The following is a 13,330-nucleotide window of genomic DNA, read 5'->3' as shown; positions in this document are numbered from 1 at the left end:
TATTAATAATATTCTGTTGGGAGCTGCCCAGAGTGGCTAGGGAAACCAAGCCAGATGGGTGGGGTATAAATAAACTATTATTATTATTATTATTACTATTATTATTATTACTACTATTACTATTATTATTATTTGAAAATCTTTGTACTGCCCTTCAACTGTAGATCTCAGGGCTGTTCACAACACTGGCCCATTCCTGTGGAACGCCATGCCACTAGAGATTCAGCGGGTGCCTTCCGTGCCAACTTTTGCCTGCTGAAAACTTTTCTATTCCACTGGGCCTATGCAGGCAATTAAGAGTACAACCTTCTGTAACGGCTAACTGAAGTCTGTTTTTAACTTTTGAATGTTTTCAATGCTGTAAAATAACTATACACAGCGGTATAAACCGAAAAGGTTTCCCACTTCTCCACAACTGTTCCCCAATGATCTGCACAGGACTCAAGTCATTTTGCTCTGAGCTGCCAGGTGCAACCCCCCCCCCACGCCAAAAATGCATCTAGTTGCTCAAAGAAGAAGCAAAGGGGCGACTAGTGGGGGAGAGGAATTTGCACGAAGAGGCCAAAGAATTGACTCCCTGACAAATTCGTGCAACTAAACAGGGTTTCTCACCTGCTCAAAAAACTCGTCCATGAAGCGGTCCCGATCCACTCCGACAGTGACGTCATCGTCATCGTCGCTGTCCTTAGCCTGGAAGACATGAAATGCCCTGAATGAAAGAAACCCTCTTGGACAGACTTCTGAAGGAGAGAAACCCTCGGGACTTTGCACCTTGCCGACGTCTTTGGAGACCACCAAGACCAGGGGTTCCCAAACTTTTTTGTGCCACAGCGCCCTTGTTTTCAAGAACTCATCCCCAGTGCCCCCTACCCCACTCCATAAAAAGCACCCTTCAGAACAGCGGTTTGTATGACCCAATAAGGAAGATAACACCACACTAAAATTCAGCAACAATTAATTGCACATTTCTTCAAAATCCAACTATGGTATTTAATTAATTCAGCAACATTGGTTACCTTGACCCATCGATGCCAACTTCTCAAAGTCTGAGAGCCCCCCTGCTGTCACCTTGCCTCTCAGCAGCAATATTTTGGTCACAAACATCTAGTTTACCGAACAAAAGGTGTTCTTTACTAAGCTACAAGTACATATTGAGATTGTGCTGGAAATGTCCATATACAGGTATATAGCAATCGATGTAGTAATCCCACCGTCCCCCACAGGGGGCAGTACCACCCACTTTGGGAACCAGTGATCTAGTCTAAGGCTCTGCTCCTTTCATTAAAAACGATGCAATTCATGGAGCTGAATAAAAGGCTGATTTAAACAGGAACATTTATTCTGATCCTGATCTGATTTGAGAATGTATTTTAATTGATTGTCTGATTTTATGTTAATGTGTTATACATTTGATGTTAGCCGCTCTGAGCCCGGCTTCGGATGGGGAGGGTGGGATATAAATAAAATTTATTATTATTATTATTATTATTGACAGGTGCTTTATGCTGAGCTGACCCACTGGCCTATTTTGCTCACTCTCGTCCATACTGAGTGGCAGTAGCTCTCCAGGGATTCCTCTCCAGTCCCAGCCCTTGGAGATGGCCCTGGGGTCTGAACTTGCAACCTTCTTCATGGAAAGCAGATGTTCTGCCTGCCCCACCCCCCCGGCACCAACCTGGTCCTGAGGAAAAGAGGCATCAGAAGATACCGTGCAAGCTAGTATCCTAACCATTTCGACACATTAGATGCACCATCATCAAATGGGGAAATAAAAAGCTAAAGGCTCTCACAGGCCCAAATTAGTAATTCACAGCAGAGGTCGCCGGCTGTGACTCTGCACAAGTCTCTGCTCTGGGCTTGCCTCCTCTTTTCAATTCGCTTTCTGTGGAGGGAGGGCATCATCCACTGCACCTCTGCACTGAGTGCCCATCGTTCATGCAACTACTCTCAGCGCAGACAGCAGCCGTTTCCAGACAGGCAGCTCCCAAGCACTAATAAATCATTGCTCTTCTTCTGCATGATGCAAGCAGAATTGCAATAGACCCCATCAGGGATATGGGATACCTTCCCCGCCCCGCCCCCAAATATGTTCATCTTGCTGTGCTGTTCCATTTTCACCTATAAATGTTGGTGGGCAAGGTCCAGTTTGAGGAAGAATAACTTGCAAGCAATTCTTGATTATTATTTTTATTGTTTCAAAAAAACAACAATAATTAATTAAGCACTATGCACTTGTTCATTTTAACACAAATCCCTATTACTACCCATGAAATGTCAAAAAACAACAACAACAACCCTGAAACAAAAGTATAGATTAGTGCTTTATTGGGGGCGGGAGTTGCCAAAATGCCCCCCCTTTAATTTTTTTTAATTAGCACTGCCCCCTTAGAGGTAACACACTTTCATTTACATTTTTGAAAATGTAAAAGTAGAGCCAGAAAAGAATTTTGTTCAAAATAAAGAAACACAGAGAGAGAGATTAATGATAGTAATGGGGTTATACAATGGCCAAGCTTATAATACGCAAGTGCCAAATACAGTCCATAGTTTCCTTGGGACACCCTCCAAGCCACACCCTCTCTTCTTAGGCCCCGCCCCTCACCAGCCTTGAGGGTCCATTCCAAGTCTACAATTCTATGAACAGGTAGCAGCAGCACCTGTTGTACAGCAGACTGAGCAGGCATGCACAGGTCACTTGCCTTTACCTGAAGATGTCAGGGATTATAATTTCCATTGCCATTTCCCAATGCATAATGCCAGAGTGCATATCAACAACAATCCCTAAGATTATACATAATATAAAAAGGTAAAGCTAAAGGACCCCTGGGTGGCTAAGTCCAGTCAAAGGCGACTATGGGGTTGCGGAGCTTGTCTTGCTTTCAGGCCGAGGGAGCTGGCGTTCGTCCAGACAGCTTTCCAGGTCATGTGGCCAGCATGACTAAACCACTTCTGACGCAACGGAACACCGTGATGTAAGCCAGAGTGCACGAAAACGCTGTTTACCTTTCTGCCAGAGTGGTAGCTATCTATCTACATGCGCTGGTGTGCTTTCGAACTGCTAGGTTGGCAGGAGCTGGGACAGAAAAACGGGAGTTCACTCCGTTGCGGGGAATAGAACCGCTGACCTTTGGATCAGCAAGCCCAAGAGGCACAGTGGTTTAGATCACAGCACCACCCGCATCCCTAAAGACTATGCATAATATATATGAACCCTAAACCCTCCCAGATCATGCTGTCTGGCTGAGACCACCCCCTTTCTTCCAGTCTGACTCCCCTCCAGACTCCCCAGCCTTGAAAGCTTGGATGCTGAAAGGCAGGGTGTATACTTAGAAAGTAAATAAAAATAAAACGAATCTGACAAGTGTGACACCTAAAAGCAAAGTTCTGGAAAGCATCCAAAAGAATGAATGCAGAGGAGCATCAGCTAAGCTAGGATCCTTGGAACTAGGTACGCTTCGAGAGGATGGGTGGGTGGTTGCAAATGGGTGGGCGGGCTCAATCCTCGCGTGCCTGGAACAGCAGCCGCCCCTCGTTCGACACCACTATGGAAAACACACCTGCACTCCCAGCATCTCCACCCCCCGCCCTGCAATTAATTCCACCTCTCCTATTATGCTATTTTCATCTGCTATTGTTTCAAACCGGGGCCTTTTTCCACAGAGAGCAGCTGCCAAGACCCTCCTATGTGGCACACAGGAGACAAGACCACCACCCCCCCAAAAAAGAGAGAGAGTGTACCTCATTGCCAAGAAGCCCCTTGCATACAAAATTATGCATGGTACATAGAGAAGGGAGATGGGGAGAACATTCTCTGCATGAAGGCTGGAAAATTTAGGGCAGAGAAAATGAAGTACTTATTCAGGCAGCGCATGGTTAAACGGTGGAACTCACTGCCCTGGGATGTAGGACTGACAACCAACTTGGACAGCTTCAAAAGACGATTAGACAAATTCACAGAGGACGAGGTCGCCCATGGCTACTTGCCACAATAGCCACAATTTGCATCCACCGTCAGAGACAGCAAGTAGGCTGGCTACAGACTGTGGTTTCTTTGGCACAAAACAAACCCTGATCCCTAGTTTGAACATAAAACAATGCCAGGGTTTGCAGATCTGTGTGCTAGTAGGGAGGAGGAAACAACCCAGATTAGTGCAGTTACAGTCAATAATTGTCTAGGGTTTACTGTGATGTGCAAACCGGGTTATTGTCAGTTTCAGTTCCCACCGGTGGGGGGGGGAGTTAATTACAGTACTTGCTTCCCTGCATTAATGTTCTTTTTTCTTTTTTTGAAAAAATAACTAAATAGCACTATTTCTCCCATTATTATTTTTTTAATATATATTTTATTCAGGATTTTCTTGTTTTACAGAAGTGTAGTGCCTCGTATTTTTTTTTCATGTAACATTTTTACAAATCCGTTTCATTTGTTGAGGCATTAGGGGGAGAAGAAAAGAAAAAAGAAAAAGGGGTGGAGAGAGGGAAGATGGATGGGGTGGGGTCGGGTGGCGGTGTTTCTATTATGTTTAATGTATGTAGAGTTTGGTGTCAGCGTTGCTTGTGTTGTCCACTTGTGTTCCTTTGGTGGTGAGAGAGGTTGGGGTTGGCCTAGGGCAGGGGTCTGCAACCTTTAAGACAAAAAGAGCCACTTGGACCCGTTTTCGAAGGGAAAAAAAACTGGGAGCCGCAAAACCATTGCGACATTTAAAACAAATATATCTCCGGAGCCGCGATCTGACAGCGGGCAGGAAGGTGACGTCGGGACGGTGCGTGACTAACGCACGCACCGCCCCCATGCGACATCACAGCCAGTACAGCGCTGCCACAGTGGGAGTGTCGGGGTGCACAATGCACCTCCTCCCCTCGCTAGTATCCACCCCGGAGCCGCGGCAAAGGTGTAAAAGAGCCACATGCGGCTCCGGAGCCGCGGGTTGCAGACCCCTGGCCTAGGGTGTGATTGTTTGCTTGTGATTGGCTGTGGTGATCTTTGCTTTCGTGTGTGGGTGAGGTGGGTGGGTGTTTTGGATCAGGTTAGCCATATTGATTTGTATGCTGTTGGTGGATTATAGTCACTGTCCTGCTGGGCTGTGTATGTGATAAAGGGGAGCCATACCGGGGTGAAGGCGTCTTCTTCTGTTTGTCCCCGTGTCAGTTTCAGTTTATTAGTTAATTTTTCTAGTAGGGCTGTTTCCCATACTACTTGGTACCATTGGTCCATGCTTACTCCTGACAGGTCTCTCCAGTGTCTGGTTATGCTGTTTCTGGCTGCTGAGAGCAGGTGGGTTATGAGTTCTTTGTGGTGTAAATGGGCATTGTTGTCTTGGAAGATGTTTAGTAGGGCCAATTCTGGGGTGATGTCTATTACTTGCTTAGTTATTTTACATATTTCTTGTATGGCTGTTGTCCAGAATAGTTGGATTTTGGGACACTCCCACCACATGTGGAGTTATGTGCCTGTGGAGGTGCACCCTCTCCAGCATTTTGGTGAGGTTCCTGGGTGTATTAGCGCTAGTTTCCTTGGTGTTAGGTACCACCTGTAGGTGAGTTTCAGTGTGAGTTCTTTTCTTTTCGTTGATATGGATTTAAAGGGGGGTTTAGACCACATTCTGGTCCATTGAGTGGGGTTAATCTCATAGCCTATGTCATTCTCCCATTGTTTTTTGATTGCGTCTAGGGGATTTGCGGGATTTTGGAGTAGTATTTTGTATATTGCGGATACTGTCCCTTTACCGTTTCCCTTTGTTGTTAGGAGGAGGTTTTCGAAGGTTGTCAGCGTCCTAGTTGCTGCTGATTTTACTGTTGGGTTGTTTAAGAGGGCATGTAGTTGGTTGGAAAATATACGGAAATCCATAATTAACCCCACCCCCTGGTGAGAAGAGAAACTGACATAGACATACCCCCCCCCGCAAGTGTGATTAATAACCAATAAAATGGCCAGCACTTGGAAACAGTTTACTTAAACACACAGGAGTACAGGGTGTGTGTGTGTGTAAAAAATCTCACAGGCATTTGATGTGTGTCCCCTTACCAGACAGGCTGGTGTTCCAATTAATTTTTTTAAAAAGTAGTGGTGGGAAGAAAATCACCACATCACAGAAAACACTGGCTAGACTGCAGCAAGACTTTGACAATGACCTTATCTGGGTGCTGGCGGGGGGGGGGGGAGTAAGCAAAGAAAGCAAATCCAGAAAAGAGGCCTTTAATCTGGAACGAATATTGGACACAAATTCAAAGAGACATGCAACCCTCTATGTGGGGCCTCCCTCATGCTTGATTGTTAGCAATTGTGCTGAAGCATTCAGCACAAACAGGGGTGAGTTCTTGTCAGAATATAACTCCTGTTCCTTTACTAAAGGTGTCATGGGTTTTGAAGATGCTCAAACTCAGGACGCAAGGGGAAAATGTACTGAGAGGAAGGCAAGCTTGACAAATCCACGCTGTGATCAACTCCCGCCCGGAAACCAACGTCCCCACTGTGGAAGGATGTGTGGATTCAGAATCGGCCTCCACAGTCACTTACGGACTCACTGTTAAAACCGTGTTTATGGAAGGCAATCTTACTCGGCTACGAGTGATCGCCAAAGAAGAAGATGATAACTCCTGTGCTCAGAGATCTATACCAGTTGCAGATCTCCTATGAGTCTAAGTTCAAGGTGTTACTATTAGTATATAAAGCCCGTAACAACTTGGGATCAGTTTACCTACAACATCGCCTTACCCCACTTCTGCCTTCTTGGCCGCTTAAACTGGAAGAGATGGCCCTGAGCCACAGGACACCTGTTCCGCATTTGTAAGAATTCAATCATTTAGTATGGCAGCACCTATCCTTCAGAACCCTCTGCCTCTTGACACCACGCAAGTGCCTTCACTATATTCTGTTCAGCGCCTGCTAAAAACATTCCTGTTTAGGCAAACCTACCCATATGCTTAGGGACGCGAGTGGCGATGTTGGTTAAACCACAGAGCCTAGGACTTGCCGATCAAAAGGTCAGTGGTTCGAATCCCTGCGACGGGGTGGGCTCCCGTTGCTCGGTCCCTGCTATTGCCAACCTAGCAGTTCGAAACCACGTCAAAGTGCAAGTAGATATATAGGTACCACTCCGGCGGGAAGTTAAATGGCGTTTCCGTGCGCTGCTCTGGTTCGCCAGAAGCGGCTTAGTCATGCTGGCCACATGGCCTGGAAGCTGTACGCCGGCTCCCTGGGCCAATAAAGCAAGATGAGCACCGCAACCCCAGAGTCGGTCACGACTGGACCTAATGGTCAGGCGTCCCTTTACCTTTACCTTACCCATATGCTTAGAAATATCGATATGAATTGTAACCTGTTTCAGTATTTTAACATTTTGTATGTTTTGAAGTACTGTATTTTCACCCTCGGTTTTCTTTTATCTTTTTTTGCAAACCACTTTGAGGTGGGTTGTTGGGTTTTTTTTACACAATCAAGTGGTGTGTATACATTTTATAAGATGCATAAAAAACAAGCCTTTGAAAATGCACCTCCTCACTTTGAAACCAGCCGAGAAGCAACCACAAATTCCTGCTGGAATCATTGGCATCCAGCCTGGCGTGCAAGGGGTGGGGAGGCTGCCAGGAGTGGTCCATTTATCTCTCCTTACGTCTCCCCTTTGCTTTCCAGGTTCTTCAGCTGCGCTGCTTTCGAGGGGGACATTTGGCACAGCAGCCAAAAGGGAACAGTCGCCTCGCTGAGCAGCCCGGGCTAAGAATAGCACACCCCAAAGGAAAGGAGGCAGAGCTGGCCAATTAGCCCAGTTAACGGGCTTTTTTTCAAACAAGCCAACCCGGTCCCATTAGATGCGGAGCAAAGGTCAAGCATCTGCTCTCCCCGAGGAGACGCACAGCAAGTCACGAAGCCAGCGGCCAGCGAACGTTTTGAACTCATCACTGGCAGCAAAAGCAGAGTGTCCGTGCAAAGTGGCGCTCACCACTCCAGACCCATTAGGCGGCAACAAAGAGCAGAGCCACCATGTGCAAAGGCAGTCTACCCCTGTAAGCCAAGAGCAGGCAGGCAAACAAAGGAAGAATATTTTCCATAACTTTCCATGTTTCCCACCTGCGAGGTGCCAAAGGCTACCTAAAGGCACACGGTGACACAAGGGAAACCCCTCTGGCTGCCACCCCTTGAAAAGGATATTGTAGAGCTGGAAAGGGTTAAGAGAAGAGCAGCTACAATGACCTAGAGAATGGGCCAAACTCCACCCTCCAGATGTTTTGGGACTACAACTCCCATCATCCCTAGCTAACAGGACCAGTGGTCAGGCATGATGGGAATTGTAGTCCCAAAACAGCTGGAGGGCCAAGTTTGGCCATGCCTGATAGGCAAGTGAGGGTCTCCCCTGTGATGACAGGTTGCAGCATCTGGGGTTTTTTTAGCTTAGAGAAGAGGCAATATGTTAACGACACTTATAAAATTATGCCTGGCGTGGAGAAAGTGCATAGAGAAAAGCTCTTCTCCCTCTCTCATAACACTGGAATGCATGAACATTCCTTGGAAGCTGGAGGCTGAGGATAGACTTTTTAGTACCTTTTTAGTTGAACTACGGAACTCACTGCCACAGGAGGCATCGATAGCCACCAACATGGTTGGCTTTAAAGGAGGATTGGGCAGATTTGTGTGGGAGAGGGTTATAGAGGGTTACTAGGCCAGGACTGGCTTTGCTCTGCCTCCATGACGTTTTGGAGAACCAGTTGCTAGAAACCAAAGGAGGGGAGAAGGCTATCGGGCTCAAACTCTGCTTGTGGGGTTTGCATTAGGACATCTGGCCAGCCAAGGTGAGAACTGTGTGCTGGACTACATGGGCCACTGGCCTGATCCCAGTAGATTCTTATGTTATTTCCTGGGAAGTCTGCAGGCCCCAAAAGGTGACGCAGGCTGAAGCTGGACCTTCAGGTGCCCTCTGGTTCACCTTTGGCCAAGCAGAGACCTCCTTCCCCGGAGTTGAAAAAGCCTTGCTCATTTTCTGGGATGCCTCATTACTACGAAGCTTCATTCCTCGATCAACATGCCACAACCAACATGCTCTCACAGTCTCCTCCCCCTCAGGCCTTGCTCGAAGCAAGTTGTGGCTTTTCCGTTCCACAGCAGAAATTTATTCTGGATGAATAGAAGGGCTGGAGCACAGAAGAGGGGGCGCTGAGTAGACAGCAACTGGGGTTTGTTTAAACCCACTTGGGAAGGGAAGGCAGCAGGGAGGGGCCCTGATTCTCCTAGGGAGGCGCACTGCAAACTGAAAGATTAAAATAAGAGCGATGGGGAGAAGAAAACAAAGGAATCAAAAATACAAACCATAAAAGTGTCACAGCTTAGAAGGACAAAAGTGCAAAGATACTGCACAACTCTAAAGGGTCAATAAAATATTAACTCACACGAAGATTCCCTTTGCAAATAAAAAAGATTTATAAAAGTATTCTCCACCTGCGAGTTCCATCATGGAGACTAAGGGTTCTCTATAGTCTTAAATGAGCCAGATATTTGTATATGCCAGTGGCGCTCAGTGACCCCCGTGCCTCAATATTTGTATGAGAAATAAAAGCAGCCATGACCTCTTTTACAAAAGCCAGCATCTGTGAGTCAAGGATGATTTGTACAAAAGAAGACCCTCAAACCCATCTAGCCAAGATCCCTGCCAGAGACTCCCGAATCTTAGCCCATCCTCAAAAACAAGAACCCTCTAATGCACTGGAAGATTTCAGATAAAAGAAAGGACTTCTTCACCCAGCACATAGTTAAACTATGGAACTCCCTCCCACAGGAGCCAGTGATGGCTACCAACCTAGGCGGCTTTAAAAGAGGATTAGACAAATTCATGGAGAAGGAGAAGACTATCGATGGCTACTAGCCTCAATGACTATGCTCTGATGCTTCTGAATACCAGTTTCTGGATGCCCCAGGAAGGGAGAGAGGGCTCATGTAATCAGGTCCTGCTTATGGGCTTCATTTTGGTTGGCTGCTATGAGAACAGGATGCTGGACTGGATGGGCCATTGGCCTGATCCAGCAGGCTTTCCTTAGGGCTCGTGAGTTTATGCACCTCTGTTGGAATGTCTTGCTGAGTCAGGCAGCCACTGGACCACAGAGATCAGCGCTGTCTGCATCACGGATGGGGAAGCGGGGGCTCATGGAAGTTGTAGTTCAAGAACATCTGGAGGGCACAGGGCGCCATGTGGTGTGAAGTCATAGAAAGTCAGAGTTGGAAGGGACCATCTAGTCCAACCATGCAGGAATCTTTCCCCCCAATGTGGGGCTGGAGCCCACAACTCTTGAGACCCTGGGATTAAGAGTCTCATGCTCTGCCCACTGATCTATCCCAGGAAACCTTGGTCCACACTGACCATCAGCATCTCACTAGGGTGTTGGGCTGGCATCTGTCGCTACCTGGAGATGCCACGGGTTGAACCTGGGACCTTCTGCATGCAAATCAGGCGCTCTAACCACTGGCCTATGTTGAGCCTGGATATCTCAGGTGGTAAAGCACGAGACTCTTCATCTCAGCGTTATGGGTTCGAGCCCCACGTTGGGCAAAAAGATAGCTGCATTGCAGGCAGATGGACGGAGATGACCCTTGTGGTCCCTTCAAACTCTACAATCTGACGATTCTTTGGGGCCATCAGAATGCAACAAAACCCACAAATGTCGGGACTTCCGTTTCACTGGAAAGTGGGTGGGTTTTCTTAGCTCTCCAAAAGAAGCAACAACGTCCTGAATCCATCCCCAGACCACCCCTTCCTTAAATCCACAACCAACCTTACTCATAAGGAAGCCACAGAGTGTTGCACGGTAGCAACAGGTGTTGCATGCTCAACAGGTGACTTTTAAGGTGCTAGCCCTCAAGCACGCAGAGAGTCACAGGTCTCCATTTCAATCTTTGCCCCTGCCTGCCCTGGAGAAATTTGCTGTGCATTACAGCAAGGGTGGGGGGACATCTGTAGTCCCCCCCCCATCGTTGGGCTCCAACTCCCATCATCCTCCCTGCCTGGGGTTGATGGGAGTTGGAGTCTAGAATCCGAAGTCTCCCATCCCCACATTATAGAAAAAACGACAACAAAAACAACAAAGTTTTTGAGAGGGTGGCAGCAGGTTCCTTTTTAGGCAGTCAAAGACCAGGAGGGCAGCCACCTGAGATGCCTGCGGTTGCCAGGGGCAAAAAAGCACAGAAAGAAAATTCCGCTTGGGAAAACAACATACCACGGCTCCCTTCTCGTCATTCAAAAAAGTTACGGCTTCCAACCAAAATCAGTTAAACAATTATACAATTAGGTGCTTGAAACAAGCTAGAGGAATTTAAGCAGCCCCCTTAGTAAAGAAGAGCCATGTTAAGGCTGGACTCCTGAGCACCTTTCCGCGGGAGCCAAGCCCCCACCCCCGTGAAGACAGAAAGAGCCTCTATTTGTGAGTAAAAGCCCCCCTCCCCGGAAGAAAAGTCACCCCAGCTGGCCCCATCGATGGGACTTCCCATTAGCAACCTTTCCCTTTGGGGCTGTGGTGGCCAACAGCATCACCAGAGCTTGGCTCACCCCACGCCCTCAGGGTGATAGAGCAGGCACTCTGCAGATGCTCAGGAGCCCCCTCTCCCCTCTGACGCCGCACGGCCCAGAGATGCGCGCTGCTACGTCCCTAGGAAGAGAACGGGGTCTAATCTTCGTCAACCCCCCACATACACCCCCAAGAGAATTCAAAAGAGATGGCGGGCGTGGGGCAGAGTGCTTCATCATTCCCAATTCCAGGGGTTGAAGACCAGATCCGCACCCGAGATGTCGCCCTTGTTCCTGCAGATCAGAACTGGGGCGATCCCTCCAGCCAGCCCCCTATCTCTCCACCCCACACCCACGAATCAACAAGGCGATATGGAGGCGCGAGGAGCGGGCACAGCCTTGTCGTCCGTTCCCTGGAGAGTTGAGAGGGGGGCAAAATGTTCCACGACCCCCGCCGCATGCATCCATGGACGGCACCGCCCTATGGAGAGAAGAGGGATCGCTGTCGTCCCCCTCCGGTTCTACGCTGGCTCCGTTTTCGACGGGGAGGTTCGCTCAGCTTCAAACGGAGGGGGCAAGGCTGGAGGGGCCACGGTTGGAGGGGACCCCTCCCTGTTAGCCTTGTGATGGGGCTCCACCCCGTCTCCCTCCCGCGGCCCCTTCCCCGACGGGGCTCACCGTGCGCAGCTCCTGCGTCCGATCCTTCATGGCTCCGGCTCCGCTCTCTTGGGCGGCGATCGAGGGAGGAGCAGCAAGCCGCGACGGCGAGGGGGGGGGCGGCACATGCGCGGGAGCCCGAGCAGGAGGGAGGGGAGCGGGGAGCGGCCGCCCGCCTGTCTGTCTGTCCGTCCGCCCACTCCGCTACGGCCGCCTCCGCGTCGCCACCCACTCGCGACGGGGCCACCCCAGAAGGAGCCCGAGCCGCGCGAAGCTCCCACCTACCTCTCCAGTCTCTTTGGGAGAAAAGGAACGCCGCCCCGCCTTCTTAGGCGGATCTCCAGCTTCGCGGGCACCTGCACTCCCAACATGCTCAGAGGCACGCTCAGTTCCTCGAAAGGTTTAGTTTGCAGCAAGCCCCGTCTGGTTCAATGGACCCCAGCTTATTTTTTTAAGCTTCAGAGAGCCTGAAAGAGGAACCTGCCTTGCGGCGGGAGTGGCGGGGCAGTCATTTCTAGGCCTGGAAAAGCTTTCAGCTGTGGCTAGTTTCTGTGTCTGTTAAAAGCTCAGGAGCACGCGTGTGTGAGTATGTATGCGTGTATGTATGTGTGTGTGTGCATGTACATGTGTACATGTATGTGTACATTGCCTGTGAGCAGGTGAGCTTGGTCAGCATGGGGGAGAAGGAAAAGAAGGGGTTAAAGAAGGTGACTTGCCTTTGCTGAATTGCAGGGGGTTGGACTAGATGACCCCTGGGGTCCCTTCCAACCCTACAATTCTATTACTGGGGTGGCGCTGTGGGTTAAACCACAGAGCCTAGGACTTGCCAATCAGAAGGTCGGCGGTTTGAATCCCCGCAACAGGGTGAGCTCCCATTGCTCGGTCCCAGCTCCCGCCAACCTAGCAGTTCGAAAGCACGTCAAAGTGCAAGTAAATAAATAGGTACCGCTCCGGTGGGAAGGTAAATGGCGTTTCCGTGCGCTGCTCTGGTTTCCTGGCCACATGACCCGGAAGCTGTACGCCAGCTCCCTCGGCCAATAAAGCGAGATGAGCACCGCAACCCCAGAGTCGGTCACGACTGGACCTAATGGTCAGGGGCCCCTTTGCCTTTGCCTAAGTTGTGTTTTCTCACAAGCCCTGTGTACAAATAACCCAACAGCCTTCCCAAAAACCCATTTCAGCAAGGC

General features: G+C 49.1%; 1 protein-coding gene across 2 annotated transcripts in view; it reads right to left on the bottom strand.

Moving 5' to 3' along the window:
• STX1A (syntaxin 1A) overlaps positions 1-12,297 on the bottom strand; it is a 44,463-nt gene extending 32,166 nt beyond the window's left edge. The window contains exons 1-2 of one of the 2 annotated variants that reach the window (XR_014214145.1): positions 12,165-12,297; positions 613-690 (exon numbers count right to left, since the gene is read on the bottom strand). Coding sequence is in view for 1 of the 2 variants with exons in the window: in XM_082201585.1 (XP_082057711.1) it covers positions 613-690; positions 12,165-12,194 (108 nt within the window). In the remaining variant the exon portion in view is untranslated. The remainder of the gene's footprint in view (positions 1-612; positions 691-12,164) is intronic. The other variant, XM_082201585.1, reaches the window with a different exon arrangement.
• Between the last annotated feature and the right edge of the window lie 1,033 nt (positions 12,298-13,330).

The sequence above is a fragment of the Podarcis vaucheri genome (genome assembly GCF_965113315.1).
Source record: "Podarcis vaucheri genome assembly, chromosome: 15".
NCBI classification, from domain to species: domain Eukaryota; kingdom Metazoa; phylum Chordata; class Lepidosauria; order Squamata; family Lacertidae; genus Podarcis; species Podarcis vaucheri.
This window is presented reverse-complemented; position numbering and strand designations above follow the sequence as displayed.